Below are 21,788 nucleotides of genomic sequence, written 5' to 3'. Positions count from 1 at the left end.
TTTTCAAAATGAGGTAGAATTAAATAAAAGATTCAGACGTTTCAATAATGCAGTTTACTGTGTTGTTATTTGTTTTTCCTCCTTATTTTATTGTTTTATTTATCTTTGTACCAGAGCTTAATTACTGGAATGTGTGTCGGAGTGCTATGGAAAGCTGTAATTAACGGCGGTACTAAGTGCTATGGAAAGCTGTAATTAACGGCGAAGATAATTAAGTGAATAAAATAATTATAAATATAAAGATACTTACTTTATGGTTTAAGTTAAATAAAATGTAAAGAGATAATTATAAATTAGAGTGGTATAAACAAAATCTGAAAGTTTTCAGATTTTACATTACGCCCAAAGGGGCGTTTTTTAACGTTTAGTGTGTAACCTTAATATCATGTTCTTCGCACTTGAACTATAAAATTCAATCCAACAGCAATATCGCAAAATAATTTTTAAATGAACATATCTTTAGAATTTCCGATACACAGTCTCGCGCACTGAAGATAAAAATGTTTTTTTTTCGTACAGTGTTGCCATTGCTCGCTTTGAAATCGTTGAGTTTCTTAATCCAAAATTCGTTAGTTAAAGTGTTACAAAATATGAAATCGATAATAAAACAAATTCCAAATTGGGGCTTTCAGGCGGCCAAAGTCGGTGGAGGATTACGTTAACGGCTATAGGTACCGTTGTTTTCTCACAATGCAAAAAACATGCATAGATTTATGCAGATTCTTCATTATTTAATTTCTTAAATATAACATATAATATTTGGTAGAAAAAATTTAGAAAGTGAAACGAATCTCCCATAAGCCGGAGATGCGATGGCTGCATCAGAGTCCGGGATCGTAATTTTCGAACACCTTCTTTGATGGTGACCTTTGTCTATTTTGTTCTTATTTCTTGATTTTTGCTGTACTAAGCATAATAAACATGTTTCGTCATCCTGTTTATGTTCTTCCTTTCTTGTATATTGTGTTGTCGCTACCGCCCCAGGAAATCCTTTTCGACCATGCACTGTTATGTGATTTTCCAATCGTCTAGGAATCGACCATCATCAGGAGGACTCTGTCTGTCCCGAAAGTTTGTAACCGATTTGCTGAAACACCCTCTGTACAAACTTTTCCCCCCTCCGCTTTACGTTTTACTCCCAGAGGAAACAATTGAAAATTAATATACGTGAACGGTCTAAATGACATTACTTAATCGAGCCGCATACTTTGACCTGTGATATTCTAGGCTATATTTGATACACTAAACTATAATGTAAAACACCAACAATGATGGATGGAAAGGGTGATGTCACAAACTGATGCTCTTAGACGTCTCTAATGTGATCCAAGATGGATCAGGTTGAATCCGAGGATTCTGCGTCTAGAAGACCAGTTCCAAGCCGACCTAAAGTTATAACACCTGCGTGAGATAGTTATTTAGTTCTTTCGACCAGAAGGAGGAGTAACATTACTGTGCATCAGCTCATCGTAGATCATTTAGTGGCAACAGGAACAAGTATCTCAGCTAATACAGTACTTTAAAGCCTGCACAACACAGGTCTGTATGCAAGACGACCAGTTGTTTGTGTCTCCTCGACCCGAAGACACGGAGGTGCCCGTTTATGTTGGGCAAGACAGCACGTCTCTCCTGGAATAATCAACAATGGGCGTCTGTTCTCCTCACAGACGAGTCCAGGTTCCCACTGGAGAGTGATTCAGGTCGTCCGCTGATCTGAAGGGAACAAGGCACCAAATGTGTGGGATAGGATCTCTATCTGTGGTCACACTGACCTGCATGTGTTCCACGGGGGGACCCGATTCGTTGAGATAGATTCTTCTGATGGACGACAGAGCGCGGGCGCACCGATCTCGGGTTGCTGAAGGATATCTTGAGGGTTACGGTTTGAAGCGGATGGAATGGCCAGCTCAATTCCCAGACCTGAATCCGATAGAGCATCTTTGGGAATACCTTAGGAGAACGACTGCTGCTTTAAGTCCTCCTCCAAGATCGTTAAATGAGCTTGATCAAGGATTACTCGGTGTCTGGTCATTGCTTCCCATTTCACTGACTGATAACTTAATTGTCAGCATGGAACGTTGCTTTCACCAATATATTGCAGATGGGGGTGGACGCATTTTCTTATTAGAGCCCATTTTTTCTCAAAACACTGTGATATACTGTTTCTCCAAGACTGGATTTCTCTGCTGACAGTGCAATCTTTTGTTGTGATTCATATTTGTGTTGAGTTTTAGAACCATTCTATGCCGCATTCATTAAAGAACTGTTTAGTGAATTAGTTAGATTTAGTTCTTGTGTCTATGTTGCTTCATTCTCAAATTGGACACAAAAAGCATTCTGTTCCTTAACTTTTGGAGGGCAGTGTACATCCGTTCATGGATCTTTAGTTATGCGGTTTTGATTGATGGTTTTATTTAATATCTTAATGTATTTAACTATATGTATAATTGCTTAAGATTTGCTAGTGTCTAAAGAAATACTAACAAGAGACTACAACACTACTGTGCATAAGTTCTTTATTTTGGGGGATTTCAATTCTACAAATATGCTACCTTAGGCACTACGATAAATATATACTGGTAAAGCCAACTGAAATCAAAGATCACTTACAAAAGCGATGATCCAATTAAAATAGATAAATAGCATTTATGAGTTTAACTACAGAGCTATGGGGGATTCCAGAGAAAAAAATTCGCAAGTAAATAAAGAATACCTCTTGAAAACAATTTGTCTATAAGGAGTGTCGTTGAGTTCCTGTTATAATGGCGTATTTGAGCTAACTGCTTCAAAGTGTGATCCATACGCACCGCAGTGGCTTTGGTTCTGAGTCCCGCAAAAATGCAGTCTGTATGGGCTCTTATGTGGTTTCCGAATATTCCGAATATTCCGAATTTTCCAATTTTAAGTTCTTGTATAAGTATTTCCTGAAGTATTCATGCATAATAAATAATTCAAAGTGAAAGTTTCCATTTATAGAAATATTTTTAATAACTATTTGAACAAAAAATATCTATCTAAGACATTCTACCTTTTATATGAACTGAAATATGTTGAAAATATTGTTTTTATTTTATTATGTTTATTGTGTTTTCTTATTAATTTACTAAGCTCTATTTTGCTCGTATTTCTGGCTTTATGATATGTTCATTTTTAGTTTCTAATTTATTAATTTTTGATTAATTTAATTTGATTTATGCTTAAATTATTCATTACTTTTTATTTTATTACTTATTTTATATTATTATAATTTTATTCATCTACATTTTAAATCCTTCTTATTAAACTTCGAAGGGACTCCGAACTATTTTATTTTAAAAATTAGGCTCTATTGATTTCTTAAAGTTTTGTGTCAATGGCACGTTAAAAAACCCTACACTTAACATTTATTTAATTTTTTTAATTTAAAAAAGAGCATTTTATTATTCAATGGAAATCGTGTTTTTCGCAAAATACATATGCCGTAAATGAGTTTATGTTTTGGCAAATGCTATAGGATTCGGGCACGTTTTTAAATGCTGTGTGATTAGTTCAGAAATATTTACACTTTTATGCCAAGGAATAGAATCCTTCCACCCAAAGATGACTCTGCGCAGCACACCTCGGTAGCTTATGGTAAAACGGAGACAAGAAAGCTTTTAGTAATAAGCGTACTCTTAGCTAGATGGAATTGGGTGGCAAATTCTCGTAATTCTCTATAAGCCTCCGCGCTTCCATTAATTCTACTTGGAAAGCTAGGTTATCACCTTTAATCGGTAACTTTATTCGAGCTAAAGATGCACTTTGAGATCTAGTGCGATAGAACTTTCCATTATAGCTGAACTAAACACAGCATGTCACTTGGGAAACATTTTGAGTCTCCGGCTAAAATGTTAGTTATGGTTATCTGCTCTTCAAACTGATTTGGCGAGAACCCGTTCCTAAGAAATTTCATTTATTGCTATTGCTCAATTGTCCAGTTTGGTAAAGGTTTTATGGCTCATAAGTGACAGTCATTATTCGACATAGGATGACATAGAATGATTTGACAAATACTAAATACTAAAAAACGTAATAAAGTCTCACTCTCAGCGAAAGACTGCTTTTACACGATCACAAATGATCGGACAAGGAACGTTTACCTAGAAGTGTAAAAACAATGAAAAATATTGTAGAATGGACGTCAAAGATCGGAGATCAGTCTTTGTAGGCAAGCAGTTGGCCTATATTTCCTAACTGTTACATTTAGTCACTTAGGAAAGTAAATATAAGAAAATTAAAATGCTATAAAGGTAAGGCACATTTACCAATTGGTAATATTGAGCATGTTTTCAAGTCTGTTGGCTTACAAAGTCATAACAGACCAGTCGTTAAATAAAATAAGCGGTAAAAGTTATATCTCGACTTGAGTAAAAGAATTTCAAGTATCATGCTATAAAAATCGAAGTAAATCAATTATTTTCTTAGGCACCAAGTGAACCTAGTATGACTCTGAAAGTTTTGTTTTGTAGTGCCCATAAAACTTTCACTTTTTTAATGCAAGAACTTTCTATGAGAGTTTTACTTTCTCAGTCAGTTGCAAGTCCCTTTTCTCCTAATCAGTTACATCAACTTCAAATAGTGCAGAATAAATTTCTTCGTATTATCACTGATGTTGACTTTCTCATCCCAAATAAACTTCTTCATAGAGATCTTAAGCTTGAAATCATCACAGAATTTATTAAAAGAACAAATGAGAAATTCTTCTCTAAAGCTGTCCAATACGACTATGTGAATTATTCCCAAGTCTTCAACTACGAATTACACAATGAAGACCGCAACATAAGACCACTTGCTGTTCACACCTTCATGGGATGAGACTTCTGCTTCTTCTCTTGCTCCTCAATTGGAGGCGGTAATTTCTTTCATTTTATCTGATAAAGACAGTGCTGTACTCTAAGTTGTTTGGATTGCTAGTGTTATGTTGTAATAGTCGTTGTGTATTGATTTTCTGTTGTATGGGTTGAATTTGTGTAGTTTTATAGTAGTATTGACCTTTTTTTGTTGTTGTATAGCATTTTCAACCATGTTTTGCATTTGTCGTTTCTCTGAATTATAAAGGAACCGTTTGGATTTTCTTCATCTTGTCAAGTTCCATTCACCTGCTAGATGCCTTTGGCCTTTTTCCTTTTGCTACCCATCTCACTTTTCTTTTCTCCGTTTTCTCATCCGAGATGTTTTCCATTTCCTGAATTCATTGTGTCATGTGCCCTTGGGCTTAATTTAAGGAACCGGCAACGTTGCACCTACACTAGCTCGGCAATATAGAACTGTCTAAGTCTAATGCAAGTCCCTTTAAGTAATAAATTTTTAAGAAGTTCGAAAACAAGGATTTTGAGAAAAAAATGCAGTTTAATTTCTTATTATTCATAAATCAGTTTGAAATACACAGTTTAATAATAATTGGAAAACTTCGACATTCGTCCGACTTATTTCAAGTGATAAAAATATTAAACCCTTTTTAATAAAAAATTGAAAATTTTTTTTAACTTAGGAAATACTTTCAATATATTTTAGAGAAGAAATAAAATTAAGAGAAAGCCTCCAAAATTATTTCTGTATGTTTCCTTTCCTCATAGAATACGTCTCCAAAGCAGAAGACTTACAAGCGACTTAGTTATGGAGCCATTAATAACGATGATAGTAGCGACTTTTCAGTTTCAGTACAAGAACAGTCCCCTGTAACGCAATGTAAATCGAAAACAGGTAACTGTATTAAAGTGACAAATTTCTAAATTCAAGTTCTTTAAGAATATTTACGAGTGAAAACTAAAATGTCCTCAGCATCATTCTTCTTCTTTTCTCTGAAACTATGGCTTTGCCCTTCGTCTTTTTTAATGTTATAAATAAAGCTTAAACTGTTTTCAAATAAAATCAGCTTTGGTATTATCATAACACTTCTTACAAACACTTCCTAGAAATGTTTACAATTTTAGTCAATAAATTGTACGAATATATAATATTTAAACATATTGTGATGCATCATGTATTATCAAAGAACTCCTAAATGATAAACAGGCCAGAAGGAGAAGAAAATTTAGATATGGCTTGCAACAGCGAACAACAAAAATTTTCGTTCAGACGAATAAAAGTATCTCTTCAAGAATAATGCTGAAATTGTCATTTACATAAAATGAATAACTCAAATTGCAAATCACCCACACAAGAAAAGCTAAAAATCATGGAAGTGCTTAAATGAATCGTCAGTCTAAGCACATTAACTTTCAACTGACTCACGACTTTTACAACTTCTTCTTCATAGCACAGCTATAGAGAGTGCAGTATTGAAACACTTCACAGAAATTGAGCTTAAGCTGCCATTCTTTTTCTTCCGAAAACTTCCATAATATCACCAAGTTGGCTAGAAATCGCCAAATCTCGTCCAAGCCTGATAAACTTTACTTCATAATTCCAGCTCATTAAACATTTTCACTTACTTAACACCGCCCAACCTGGATAGTTGTTAGCGACGTTCACTGCCGTACCTCTTGTCAACGATGTAGGGTTTGATCTGATATCACACGAGAGAGATTAGTCAATAACAACAACAACGTACTCAACACTTATTTGCTCATAATTACAAATAAAGCGAATTCTTATGCTGAGGATACCCACTCTCGAAGGGTGTCCGCCGATAACATCGCGGCAAAAACATCGCGGACGAAAACGTCGCGGAGAAAACAACACAAGGCGAAAACGTCGTGCTACAAAACATCGTAGGAGAAAACATCGCAAAGAGAAAACATCGCAAAGAGAAAACATCGCAGTTCTAAAACATCGGGCTACAAAACATCGTCGTCGAAAATAAAGCGGTTCAAAAATTTCGCAGTTTAAAAACATCGTCATCGAAAATATCGTGGTAAAAAATAAAGTATCTACAAATCATCGCATGACGATAACTTCGCAGACATGCTTTTTTTCAGGTTTTAATTATTGTAAATTGATATTCCCATAATGATTTGTGAGCGCAGTATGTAAAGAAGGATAATTTTTATTTTCACATATTTTATTAACTAATAAATGTTTGCTGAAAAAGTAAGAAGGAAACTTAACCATAAAAAATTAAATGCAAATTATAGATTATACTTTTCATGAAAAATTACCAGTAAAAACTTTATAAAAATTATTTATTAATGGCCTTTGTAAGTTAACTATGTCGGTTTAAAATTCTATTAAGTGCTATAAGTTGCATTAATTTTCTATGCTTAAGTTTCATTCTTATTTTCTCAACAAAAATTTATTAGTTAATAAAAAGTATGAAAGTAAAAATTATCCTTCTTTCCATCTTGCGATCACAAATCAATGTGGGAATATCCATTTACAGTTATTAAAGCCTGAAAGAAGCATGTCTGCGATGTTATCGTCATGCGATGATTTGTAGATACTTTATTTTTTACCACGATATTTTCAACGACGATGTTTTTAAACTGCGAAGTTTTTGAACCGCTTTATTTTCGACGACGATGTTTTGTACCACGATGTTTTAGAACTGCGATGTTTTCTCGTTGCGATGTTTTCTCCCACGATGTTTTGTAGCACGACGTTTTTGCCTTGCGTTGTTTTCTCCGCGACGTTTTCGTCCGCGATGTTTTTGCCGCGATGTTTTCGGCTGTAACCCTCTCGAAGAAGACTACCCGAAAAATTCTCTCGGTATTTCTGAGAACATAAATAAGTATCAATATGAATAACTCTAAGATGACCTTCTCCACAGAAGATGAAGATCATCTGGAAGTGTGTATAATAACAATAAAGCATTAATAAATCAATGAAGCACTAATAAAATAATAAAACACGTGGAAATTTAAGAGAGCAAAAATCATAGATTAATCAAAATAGCTAAATAAACGTAAAATTGAATTAAGTGTACAAAATGTAAAATATGCAATTACTATAACAAACAGGCTAGAATTATGTACGTAATATTTACAACTATATGTATAGTATGCGTATAAAAATACCAAGTCCTGTATTTAATTAACTAAAAGCAGAATACGTGCAGAGTATTTTTCATTTCGTTTTCGTAAGGTTTCGTTGTTATTTTGATTTGTCCTTCTGTTAATTAGTTTGATCATTAATTAACAGACAAATTACTGTTCAGTCCGTTATTCCTTCTTAACACTTAACGGACGGGTAGAATCTGCTCTGCCTTTCTCGGTTTCCGGGCATTTTTGAGGAGAATTAAATAAACATGTATGTATGGTTTTAAAGAGTTGTAGCTTTATTCATGAGCACCTTTCTTATAATACTTTACAAAATTATTTATTAATATGTTTAGTATATTACAGTGTGATAGTTTGTAAGACATTCACCCTTGTGAAGTAGTACCTGACAGAACTGACATATATACATAAATCTTGTTTTGCTTATAGATTTCTGATTCATTCTCACTCCCTACATCGGATAAATCATCTGTTAAATTTCCGCATCTCTCACAGAAAACACTTTCGTGTTCGCCAATTTAAAGGTTACAAAATTACTTAAAACTACTACCTAAAAAGCAAAACTGCACAGTGGAATCAACCGACAGAGAGTAATAGGTTTTAATGTGGAGATAACCCCGACCCGCCTCGTCACGAGTGGACCTTTAAGGTCTAATTGGGTCAAAAGAGAGTACTAGGCATCAAGAAAAAACAACACAATATACATAAAATGAAAACTAACGCAGCTTGCTCAAAATTCAAGCGAAAACGTAAATCTGGATGGCCCTCCTAAGAAGTCACAATGGAAAAATGTGAATTTACTTGATCCATCCATTAAGTGTTAAATATGAGTAAAGCCATTACAGTCGATGGCATTTCGATTACATGACAGAACTGACATATATACATAATCTTGTTTTGCTTATAGAGTTCGGATTCATTCTCACTCCCTACATCGGATAAATCATCTGTTAAATTTCCGCATCTCTCACAGAAAACACTTTCGTGTTCGCCAATTTAAAGGTTACAAAATTACTTAAAACTACTACCTAAAAAGCAAAACTGCACAGTGGAATCAACCGACAGAGAGTAATAGGTTTTAATGTGGAGATAACCCCGACCCGCCTCGTCACGAGTGGACCTTTAGGGTCTAATTGGGTCAAAAGAGAGTACTAGGCATCAGGAAAAAAACAACACAATATGCATAAAATGAAAACTAACGCAGCGTGCTCAAAATTCAAGCGAAAACGTAAATCTGGATGGCCCTCCTACTAAAAAGTCACAATGGAAAAACGTGAATTTACACGATCCATCCATTAAGTGTTAAATATGAGTAAAGCCATTACAGTCGATGGCATTTCGATGTAGGGACAAAACCACTTTCCGAGTGATGTCTCAAAAGAACATTAACGGCGATAACGATAATTTTAGAATAAAAGAATTCTTGTCTTTCTTGGTGATATCCTCCTTTACCCTTCTCAAAAACATGATACATACATATTCGATTTCTTCGTCACTTTTGCTGTAATTGCTTAAATTTTAACCTCTCCTTTCATGCTTGTGGTTTTGTTATTATAATACTTACAGCGCTGCTACGACAATACTGACAGCATATTCTGCCTTTCTCTTTTCGTTTTTATTCTTGCTTTGTATGCTATTACACTTAATGCAATAATGAGTTTATTATAAAAATATATGTAAATATGTAATCGCAGAAAATGTAAAGGGCGATTTGGTTATAAAGAATTCAAATACTAAATGAAAGTTTCTGTATCGGTAAACAACTATGTTTCATTATAATAATCGAATTTGAAATGTTTGAATTTGAAATATATGAATAAATATTATTGCCATTTATGTTTATTTTTCTTTATTAGCAGTTAAGAGTAGAATATGATGAATCTGAAGCTATTCTCTCTCCTGAGAGAATGCTGAAATAAATAGAATTTTTTGAAAGTAGAAACCTTTTTACTTCCTTGTACGAAATAAAGGAAGTATTGTAATCGTGAAAAGTTTCGGGTATAATATTTCAATGGAAATATCTATTTTGGAAGTTCCCGAATCAATTTAGACTTTTTTGTGTGATGTCGGTTGTGTTCGTTAGATGTAAATACTCATTCCTGCATGCCACCATAAACCCTAATATACACATGATAGTGGACAGTGGGTGGTGACGTTCCAGACCTTTGTAGGTACGATCAGAACAAAGAACTGTTTTTTCTAAAAAAAGAATTGTAAAATGAATTTAAAAGGATTCAGTAGGGATTTTTGTGAAGTCTGGAATAACTAAAAAAAGGTATAGAATATATATATTAGGTATAGAACGTTTAAAATTTTCCATATAAGAGTGCTATGACATTTAGTTGTGCACCTTAAAAAAATGAATTATGCACCATAAGATTTCTCTGTGAGGCCTTTTAAATTATAAATACTTTTCGTTGCACTTCATTTAAACTAATTTCTTCAAATTATTCTAACTTAATTGACCGATCTCTCACGGCAAGTTGAAAATGACATCAAAAATTGCAAATTCTGAAATTAAATATAGCCGATCATTGTTTTCGTAAGACAGTCAAAATGCTTGTAATTTTATTTTTTCATAACGAGTATAAGACTTTTTCAAATATAACTATAGGAACCGAGAAACCGCATTAAAAGTTAGATTTCGTAACTCGTCGAAAATTAATTTTTTTTAAGGTGACATTGCCAAAGCACGAATATTTTCGTCATTTAAAATTCTTCTGAAATTAGAAGTATATGACTACGACCAATGATTGCGAAAATGAAGAGCGGATGAGAAGGGATAGGTTTATGTAAAAAATGTCAGAGCGACAAAGAACAAAGCATTCCTCTAACAGTTTATTATAAAAATATATAACTTCATACCGTTGTCAGTTATGGATTATGGATAAGTATAAGAACCTCATACTATTGTGAGTTATGGATTGTGGATGTCTCTGCAAAATAGCACTCCTCATGAATATGAAAAGAAATTGAAAATTTATTACAATTAGTAAAGTCATGCAGCAAAAAATAGTTGTAAATAACTCAAGAAGTACGCGGCAGATATTAGACAAATTCTCTTTAACGTAAGATAAATGTCATCAGTTCCATCCAATAAAATGAAGCTGAAATGGAAATGATAAAAGCGCTGAAACTCGATTTAGCTAATTTTCTCATAATCATGGTTCATCCGTAACAGAACCGACTAACAGTGAAATGAACAGTGAACTCAGAACCGACTAACAGTGAAATGAACAGTGAACTCAGAATAACAGTGAACTCAGAACCGAATAACAGTGAAATGAACAGTGAACTCAGAATAACAGTGAACTCAGAACCGACTAACAGTGAAATGAACAGTGAACAGTGAACTCAGAATAACAGTGAACTCAGAACCGACTAACAGTGAAATGAACGGCTAGCTGCTGAAGCCGTACTATATAAATGTATTTATTATAATTGGATTACTATGCGGATTTCTTGCAGTTAGTCGAAGAAATTTCGGTGTTATTCGGTTTCGAGGACCGTAAAAAATCGCCAAACTATTTTTGATGCCAATGCTGCCAAAAATAATTGCGGCAAGAAAGGAAGTATAATAGTAAATAACTATCTAAGATTGACGTTTTAATTTAGATGAAAGGTTAATTTCATATAATATTTTTTTATTATTATAATTTATATGAAAACAAGCATAAAAGTAAATAACTATTTCAGATCATTATTATAATTTATATAAAAATTGCTAAGCATAACTGAATGGATGCCTGCATCGCTATTCCGCTACCGACTTATCGCTAAAGCGTAATTTCATCTCGTTGGTTGTTCAAACATAATTTTCTATAATGAATGATGCGTTTTCTTTGAAAATATTCTCGGTAAAGTGCAGAATCGCTCACTTATTTGTTTGCCGCTTTTTACAAGGGTAAAAACAATTGGATTTTTGTCAATTTTCTTTTACTTTTTAAGTGAAAATAGGTCGATGTGTACATAGATAAAGTCAAGGGTGTGCGCAGTGCCATTTTTGTGCAATTCTGGGATTTTTTTTAAGTGAAAGTAGGTCGATGTACACATGGATACGGAGTATGTGCAATTCTTAAAAACGCGTCAAACAGTGGGTGATTCTGCACTTCACCCAAAATTCTATTGCCGACTTTTCGTCAATTCCCAAATTGTTAAATCCATAGGATATTAAAAAAAGGATTTAAAATCGAAAAAGGATTTAAAAATTAAACTATTATTTCAATGGCGTCTTAAGAAATATAGAACTATATAAACTTACGCAATCTGAAATCAGCGCGTTTGCTAGATTTGGCGCTTTTGCGCATACATTTTCGCTGCAGTTTTTTACGGTCCTCAAAACGGAATAGTACCGAAATGTCTTCTGAAGCATATAGAGTTGTCGTACAAAATCTTTTGTTCTGGAATACATATACCCTGGTAAAATACATATACATATAAATTACAGTTTTCTTTTGAAGTATATAGAGTTGTCGTATAGGTGGTACAAAATCTTTTGTTCTGGAACACATATACCCTGGTAAAATATACATATACATATAAATTACAGCTTTCTTCTGAAGCATATAGAGGTGTCGTATATATGGTACAAAATCTTTTATTCTGGAACACACATACATATACATATAAATTAGAGCTTTCTTCTGAAATATATAGAGTTTTCGTATATGTGGTATAAAATCTTTTGTTCTGGAACACATATACCCTGGTAAAATACATATACATTTAAATTACAGCTTTCTTCTGAAGCATATAGAGTTGTTCTACAAAATCTTTTGTTCCGGAATACATATATCCTGGTAAAATACATATACATATAAATTACTTCTAAAACCCTTTCCAAAAGCTTTAAATAATCCCAGCATAAAAGGAAATTTAGAGTGCGCAAATTTACGTAAAATTCTGCGAGATATGCGAGAAGAGGATTACATGAAGTCAAAATTGCGTCTGTGGTCGCATATATAATATTTATCAAGCGCTTGTAAAGTATTGGTAACAAATGTTTTGCTGGTTGTTACCCCATCAGTTCATACAGGGAAATATCACAGTGGATATCACAGTGAATATCACTCTACAGTGGAAATATCAGAATGCGCCAAACTGGGACATCTGTACATATAACCATTCTGCAGGCAACTACGCTCATTACAATTCCTCAGTCAAGCATTGTCGCATTTTTGTACGAGTTCTTTTTTTTCTTTTGTATTTCAAGTTCTAATAGTTCTTGTAAGCAAATCGTGGTAGCTTTCGCCTTAAAATATTGGTTATGCTTTTTCCCAACAATAGAAGAAACTGCGAGAAATGAAATACTGCAGAAATGTAATATTTGGCCTAAAAATGGCTAAATTAACTACAGACACGATACGTTTGGCAAATAGCCGGTGGGCAATATTGAGTTTGTGCAAGTCTTGGATGGTTTTATAAGATTAAACGGTACTTACGTATTATCGCAACCAGGCCAAAATTCGCATAAATTGCCCAATTTGGCGACCCTACTTACGGCAACCCTACGTGTTGTACGTAGTTTTGTAAAAAGAGCATGTGGAGATTCACAAAATTTTCCTGCATTTTCGTGCAAATTTTTGTAATTTATGAGAAAATAGCAGTGTACATGGATAAAGTAAAGAGTGTGCGCAATGCCAGTTTTGTGCAATTCTGGGATGTTTTTTTAAGTAAAAATAAGTCGACGTGTACATGGTTATGGAGAATACGTTTTTCAATCAGTGGTAAAAGCAATAGCCAAAAGATTTCCGCCGAAAAAATAATTCTGCAACTTATTCAAATTCGAAACCGGAAGGGTTTAATTGCTATTTTATATTTTAAAACAAAATAATATAAAAAACTGTATTAAAAATTATCTGTAATTAATAAATGTACATTTTCTTTCTATTCATACTTTTTTACTCAAACTTACAAATAGCGCCAACCTGGTAGCGATAATACGTAAGTACCGATTAAACAGACAACCGTGTGCATGGTAATTTGAAGAGCGCTAAAAATTACATATAAAAGTATTGACTGAAAGGAGTTTAAAATTGAAATAAAATTTAGATACCTTTCGGCGGAAAAAAGATACCAGTGTACAGAATGCTGCGAAATTCTGAGTTCTTCAATGAATTCAAATAAATTGTATTTTTATGCTAAAAAGGCAGGTAATAGTTTAAAACTAGTTATAGCTTTTACAGCCGCTTTGGAGGCGCTTTTTACAAATGTAAATTTATCTGGAATTTTCCCTTGCGGTTTCTTGGCTTAAATCAAAGATTTAACTCGTCTGGAAAGAATTTTGAGTCGTTCGCAAACAATATGCTACAGATATTATAACTACTTTTAGAGATATTGCTCTCGCCGATTGTGTCACTCACTTCTAAATGTCTTTTATTCACGAGATCGCCTGCATCGATCGGGAAGTGACGTCACAACACGCAGACGACAAGAAAAATGCTTTCACTTATGCCTTTCCTGCGTAGTTACACTTCAAATATTGAGACTAGACTTTTTTGTTTTCTTTCGTTTTTCTTTTCTTTTTAGCACTAGAAAGGGAGAAAATGGGAATGATTTCTAAGCTGTTATCGAATATTCTGGGTCATTGTGCCATTCTTTTTTTGCAGCTGCCTCAGCTTTGTAACGCTGCGGTTTTTCGTATTTTGGAACATCATTGTTAGATTTTTTTTTTAAATGAATATTTGTCGATAGTGTTTTGAGCAGAATTCTTTTATTTGGCTATAAGAGTTTTAAAGCTTCATATAGTTTTTGTAGATATTTTTGTCAATTATTAGGCACAATCTTTATTATAGGGAACTCATTTCGACGGTTTTGGTATTTTTCTAATCATCTTACTCGCATTTTTGGTGAAATGTAAAAATAATCTGCAAAGGGATTTCGACAATAATTTATTAAGATTTGTTTTAAAAACGAAGCACTTACGTATTAACGCCACCACCTTGGCTCAGTATGGCGATTTTTTACAGACGAAAAAGTAAAAGTGACTTATCGGGTGGGAGTGTTCGCATCCCTTTTCCTTCTGTCTTTCTTTTCTTTCTTTCTTTTCTTTTTTTTTTTTTTTTTTTCTAAGATTCCCAAATTATAGATATTTATCATAAGTCGGTAAACATTATAAACATATGAAAAGAATACACACGTAACATTTTAAAATGCAGATTTGAATTAATAAGTAAGGAATACGTGATACATTAAAAAATAAAACACATTCCTCTTCAAATCTTTCTAATTTTTTCTTTCTAATCTTTATAAATTTTAATTTTTCTTTCTAACTTTCTAATTTTTAAATCTTTCTGAATGTCCTCTTCAAATGTTTGTAATTTTTTTAGCTATTCTTTAAATAAGAGCTATCTGTTTCCACTTAAAAAACCATCAGAGAATTGCGAAGAATTGGCTTCGTGCAACAGCGGCTCTAGGAAACACATTTCCTCCTTGTTCCCTTTAGAAAATACTTAGCAAAATTCTGTATTTCTGCAGAAATTTTACCATAGTTTCTTCTACAGCTGGCAAATTCCACAAACTCATATTTTAAAACTAAGGCAAAACATGGCACGATTTTTCATAAAAACCACTGGAACTTGAAATGCAAGAAAAAAGAACACATACGAAAATGGCGGCGTTGATTAACTGAAAGACTGTTATGAGCACGTTTGCCAGAAGATTGGTTATGAGCATGGTTACTAGAGTTTAGCATATTTGAAAATTTGGCGACTTCTATTAAGGCGGTTGCGTTAATATATAAGTACCTAAATCAAAAACAACATGCTGCTCGTTGTTCGAGGAATTGAAGATAGCCACTTTTTATTTATTTATTTTTGTTTTTATTTAATTTTTTTAATTTTTTATTTATTTATTTATTTATTTATTTTTATTTTTATTTTTATTTTTTATTATTTATTTATTTATTTATTTATTTTTTTTTTTTTTTGCCTGGCATGATAATTATCTCTAATATTTTATACAAAATATTTTAAAATTCAAACTCAGTTTTGTTTGTAATTTACGGCAAAGCCCGACGAGTTTCGATAAATAAGTGCTCCTTTTTCAAGAAGCAAAAATCTTTCTCTTTTTGTTTGGTTTCAAATACGTTATTTAATAAAGATGAAGTAAATAAATAAATGCAGTAAGCCCTCTCGTGGCAATTACCCCCTTTGAGAAGACTACTTTTAAAACAGCTGAATTAATTTCAGGAGATAATCAAAGATCATTAATTAGTGACAGGAGCTGCTAAAGAAGTAAATTTACGCAGAAAGAAAATGAAAAAGTCGTGGTCTAAGATTGCGAAAAATTCGGCATCGAGGTTTTACGTTAAATTTTAAAACAGAAGGTGAGGTGTACAGAAATGGAAAATAATACAAATACCTAGTATGCAACTAAATAAAACTTATACACTTTAAAACTGTAATATACATTTAAATATTAATTACATTATGGAAGCGTATTCGATACCATTAATTTAGTTTTAAGATTATTAATTAAACATGACGGTGTTTTATAAATTGTGTATCAGTTGTGATGTTGACGACTGCACTCGTAACAAAGTGGTCATGCTCCTCTGCCATCTTCTATTCTGTCCCTCTGGACCTCAGTGTCCATTAATCGTTTTACTTGAAGCGCCATTCTAAGACACTAGAAGTTGAGACAGTCGTAACACAGTACGAAATCTTCGTGCTAATCACGGCATACAACGACAGTATAACTTATATTATATATATATAATATAAGTTATGTGTACACAGAGATTTTTTATAGGCTCTATATTTTTAAAAGAATATTTCACTATCATACATGGTAGTCATCATCAACAGAAAATGATTGCCTCCACAGAAATCCAGAATTATCTGGAAGTGTGTATGGTTGTGCTTGAAAGTTCATTAAAATTGGAAAAGTTAGCAATGAATATGGCGTCCCATATCTGAAATACGAAGATAAAAATTCTCGGAGAAATGTTCAAATACTTAACTGAAATCGCTAAGACAGTGATGATAGGTTTTGATAAATATGACATGATTCCTCGAAGTCAAATTTATTAATTACAGAAACCTTTTCGGATAGTTTATCTTAATTGCATCTGGGAAAGAAATGAATAAATAAACAACGTAAGTAACAAAATTAATTTAAAAGGAAAAAAGAATAAATAAACATAGTAAGTAACAAAATTAATTTAAAAGGAAACAAAAGGCAATACGAGAATTGCAGCGCCATCTTTTGAAGGAAGGAGAAATGAATAGTTACTTAAATACATGCATTCGTCACAGTTTTAAATTCTAACTTATTGTCTACCCTATTTAGAAAACTCATTGCTCTATGTTAGATTTTTAACTCTTCAGGAATTATAAAATTCGCAATCAGATTGGTTTTAACTAAGAAAACTTTAAATTTCTCATTAAGTAATATGAATCATATGTCAGGAAAGAAAAATTTGGTCACCAAATATTTGAGGTCTTATAGCCATTTTTTATATATCCTCAAACTTATATCTTCAAAAACGTTTTTAGTCATTTCTGTGCACCTTTTCTTCAAATTTTGATGACTAACATGATTTTGATCATCAGTATGATTAATAAAAATGCTAATAGTCAAAGTTAACGTAAGCCATTAACATCAAATCATGACTAAAAACACTAATAATCGTAATTATGCCTCTTTTGGGTTGAGAATTTTTGTTAATCGTCAGGAAAACTTAACAATATTTAAAACCTTTAGCTTATCATTTTGTTAATATATATCGTAGCATCGATGAACAATTCTCAATTTGAGAATTTAATACTAAATAATTTGCTTATTTTTGGCTGTGGGACAACATGCGCCAAACGACGTTTTGTAGTCACAAAGTATACTGTGTTACTAATCATACTTTATTTGACATTTATATGCATTTATTAGAAAGAGCACTGTAAGATGAAATAATATTGGGACTTTTTAATCAGTTAACGATTTAGTAATTTAATCGTAAATATGACTAATGACTAGCACCAGTCGTTATGATTATTAACATGTATATTATTTCACTTAGACCTATGATAATTATATCAATATGCAAACCGGTGAATATATTACAAATATGTTACTGTTTAAAATATGTGATTGTGTATTCAACCACCATAAGTATTTCGCTATATTTGAACTATACTATTGTTACGAATTTGTACATAGCTACATGATTTTAGTGCAATTATATGTAAAATTGTTGTATTTTTCGGTGTAATGTAATGTGAAAAAAAATCTGAAGAGAGAAGCAGTGCCGAAAAAGTACGAATAAGGCAAGTGTAGTTAACATTGAGTAAATGGGTATCTCGGTAATTTGGCGAGATATCGCCAAGCTGACAACAGTTTTGGCGAGAAATTGCCAAAAGTCGTCAAACTTTAGGGCCATTCGGCGACATTTTGGTCCGGTCCCTGTATCACCGTAGTAGGTATTGCAATTTAATAAATGTAATTGATCATTATATTAGCTGCAATCGCACTTCGACCATCATATTGCTTTCCAGTAATTTCGAGAAGCAGAAAGTACTAAAGGTATCAGGTGCAGGGTGCAAACTATGTATGGCACAATATAGAGCATTTGCTCTTAGTTAATTGTTATTATTGTTGCGAGCTGTTCAGTGGGGGATTGGATTAGCTTTTTCTTTCGATGCATTGCCTTGTGCTTAACGTTCTTAGTTTAGTAGCTTGAAGCGTAACTATTGCTTGTACTGTGTGATACTGTAGAACCCTGAAATATTTCTTTTGATAAAAATAAATTTTATTAATCTATAATCGGACCTGCGTGCATTCAGTCTATTAGGAACCTGTATGCACGCAAGACTATATATGTTTATTTCACTTATATATGTATATTTCACTTATATATGATTATTTCATTACTATATATTGTACAGGCGCGATAAGATGGCTTCCCCGCAAAGCAGTTTTAGGGTTGCCATAAAATGGCAAGAGAAGGCAGGGTTGCCACATTTGACGAGAAATCGCCTACTTGGCGACATACCATGGACGGATGGAGAACCTTCTGGAACGAATTCTTACCGGTTTAGCCCAGAATGCTCTCGAACACAAGCCGACAGCTATATAAACCCTGCTGGTCTGAAGTCAGTTAGTGTTTGTGCCTCGTCTAGCGAGCTGATAGTCAGTCATTGAGCGAGTGTCTCGAAGTCTAGCGCCGAGTTGGTAGTCGAGTGCAACGAGAGAGTCTTTTAGTGCACCGCGAATTAGTGCATCGTCGAGTTTTGTCTTAGACAGTCGAGAGTTATACTCTTGTGTATCGTCGAGTGCATCTCGTGGAGAGTCTCGAGCGTACTTGGAGTTCCGAGAACGACCAAACAGAGTCGGAAGCTGTACTCTGGTGCTTAGCAGTGAAGCTATCTCCACCGTTATTTCCTGACAGTGTGAAGGCTGTGTCGCTGATTGTTCCAGCGTGTTTATAGTAGATTTTCGACGACTGTAAAAAGTGTTATTGGAGTTGTGCTGATTAATATTGGCTAACTAAAGTGTGTTTCGATACTTCATCAAGTGCCGTCGTTATTCACTCCAAATCTACAAACCCCGTACGCGCGTGAAGGAAGAAAATAACGTAACAACTGGTGTCAGGAAGAGAAAAACATAAAAATATGTATATTTCACTTCACGTATATGTATCTATATAACATCCAATGCCACATGTATTTTTTAACAAAAATAAAGGTTGACTGGGCGCTTTACCAATTAACCATATGGTAAAAGAATGGTGCCCACATTCTCCCGTCACACATTATTTAAAAAAAATCTATTTAAAAGTATCTTATCTGACAGATCTAAACATACCTTAACTGATGCAAACAATATGTATATACGTATGCATACATATATATGTGTGTATGTGTTGCAAATTGGCTGTCTTTAAATTAAAAATGTGTTTTTCTGAATTCTTTTAACACAATGCTGTTTGGGAAGAGTATTGACACTAAATCTTGTTTATTAAAATAACTAACCTAAACTGCATAGTTCTTACATTAAAAAAAATAATATTATGTTGTCCTATAACAGGAGCATTTCAAGTATTACTGTATTGAAATATACTCAGTTTGGAGTGAATATTCTTTGATGTAGAAAAATAACTGCAAAAAAGTTTCGCTTCTAAAGCACTGCTAAAGCTGAGGACTGTGCAAGTCTCATTACATAAAATATCCAAAGTGATAATAAATACTGCACGTTCGTTTATCTTTAGTGCGGGAGAGGCTAATTCAAAACACGAGCAATAGAAATAGTATTTAACTAATAGCAATGTTTACAGGCAAAAAGATATGAAACGTGCACTTTGAAATTATTTTGCACTTTAGTTCTGGTTTTTTTGTTTTAAAGATACAGAGAGAAATCTAGCAATTGTCAAAAACTTGGAAGAATTTTTGTAGATTTATGGATCTGTAAATGGCAATCGCAGAAAATTATGAATACTTCTAAGCATATTTTGATTTTATTTCTGTGCCTTCACCTTGACTTGTGTCTTATATTCATGTTTTTAGGTATCTATAGCCATTCATAACTTTTTATAAGGAGTCTAAAACATTAATTTTGGGCATAAAAGTGTTTAGGCCTAATTTGAATTCTAAATTCAATTTTTTTAGTTAATAAGGCTAACATATTAGATTCATTTCTTATTTTATATTTTACACAAACGTGTATGTGTGTATACGTGTGAGCGTGTATACATACGCATACATATACGTACGTACAAACATATATGCATACAGGTACACATACATACGTATGTGCCTGCCCGAATCCACTTTCAATAACATAAAAGGACCGAGAATTTTTATTTTTTCTACAACTTTGCAAATATTAATAATTTTTTAATGCAAAGAATATTTTCCTTCTCGAAAACAAAATTTTTTATCGTAATATAAGTTTTCATTTCTATATCAGTAACGAAGAATTTCGAGGAATTAAAAAAAATAATGTTAAGTATTGTGAGGCTCTTTGTAAAGCTATTAAACTATCTTCTGGCATACATCTAATGCAACTGTAATTAATCTTTCTTAAGTCTAGTAGTAACTATAATTAGAGAACTGAACAACTGTAATTAATCTTTCCTGATAAATAAGTGTAATTAATCTTTCCTAAGTCTAATAGTAACTGTAATTAGAGAAATGAATAACTGTAATTAATCTTTCCCAGGAAGTAACTGTGAGTAATCTTTCTTAAGTCTAGTAGTTACTGTAATTAGAGGATTGAATAACTGTAATTAATCTTTCCAAAGAAATAACTGTAATTAATCTTTCCTGATAAATAAGTATAATTAATCTTTCCTAAGTCTAATAGTAACTGTAATTAGAGAAATGAATAACTGTAATTAATCTTTCCCAGGAAGTAACTGTGAGTAATCTTTCTTAAGTCTAGTAGTTACTGTAATTAGAGGATTGAATAACTGTAATTAATCTTTCCAAAGAAATAACTGTAATTAATCTTTCCTAAGTCTTGTAGTAACTGTAATTAGCGAATTGAATAATTGTTATTAATCTTTCCTAAGAAGTAACCGTAATTAATCTTTCCTACGTCCTTGATCTTCTCGATTGTAACATTCGATAAGTAAAATTTGAAAGTAGACAGGAATACGACATACGAGTCTAAGGACACGATAGACTCAGTTTTGGACATGATATTAATATTTTATAAATCTGATTGTATGGATGAGTCAAATCATTTTATGATGGTAACTTTACGTTACCAGTATATATATATGTTAATCCAATTGTTTAACTGAACTTATACCCTCCAAGTTAAGCTTGAAGAAATGAAAAATAGTCTGAAACTCATGTATTGATTTAAATCCTAATGCCTTAAAACGGCGAAGAAAAA

The 21,788-nt window shown here is 32.9% G+C and overlaps 1 protein-coding gene across 8 annotated transcripts in view; it reads left to right on the top strand.

Moving 5' to 3' along the window:
- LOC118183531 (phospholipid-transporting ATPase ID-like) overlaps positions 1–21,788 on the top strand; it is a 370,912-nt gene that overhangs the window by 222,470 nt on the left and 126,654 nt on the right. For 4 of the 8 annotated variants that reach the window (XM_085826190.1, XM_085826191.1, XM_085826192.1 and 1 more), the window contains exon 3: positions 5,595–5,721. The exons of the other annotated variants lie outside the window; for them this stretch is intronic. In XM_085826190.1, the coding sequence (XP_085682316.1) occupies positions 5,595–5,721 (127 nt within the window). The remainder of the gene's footprint in view (positions 1–5,594; positions 5,722–21,788) is intronic. 8 annotated transcript variants of the gene reach the window in all.

Source organism: Stegodyphus dumicola, chromosome 11 (genome assembly GCF_044657685.1).
Source record: "Stegodyphus dumicola isolate Sdum_Otavi_A_Nest chromosome 11, ASM4465768v1".
NCBI lineage: Eukaryota > Metazoa > Arthropoda > Arachnida > Araneae > Eresidae > Stegodyphus > Stegodyphus dumicola.
This window is presented reverse-complemented; position numbering and strand designations above follow the sequence as displayed.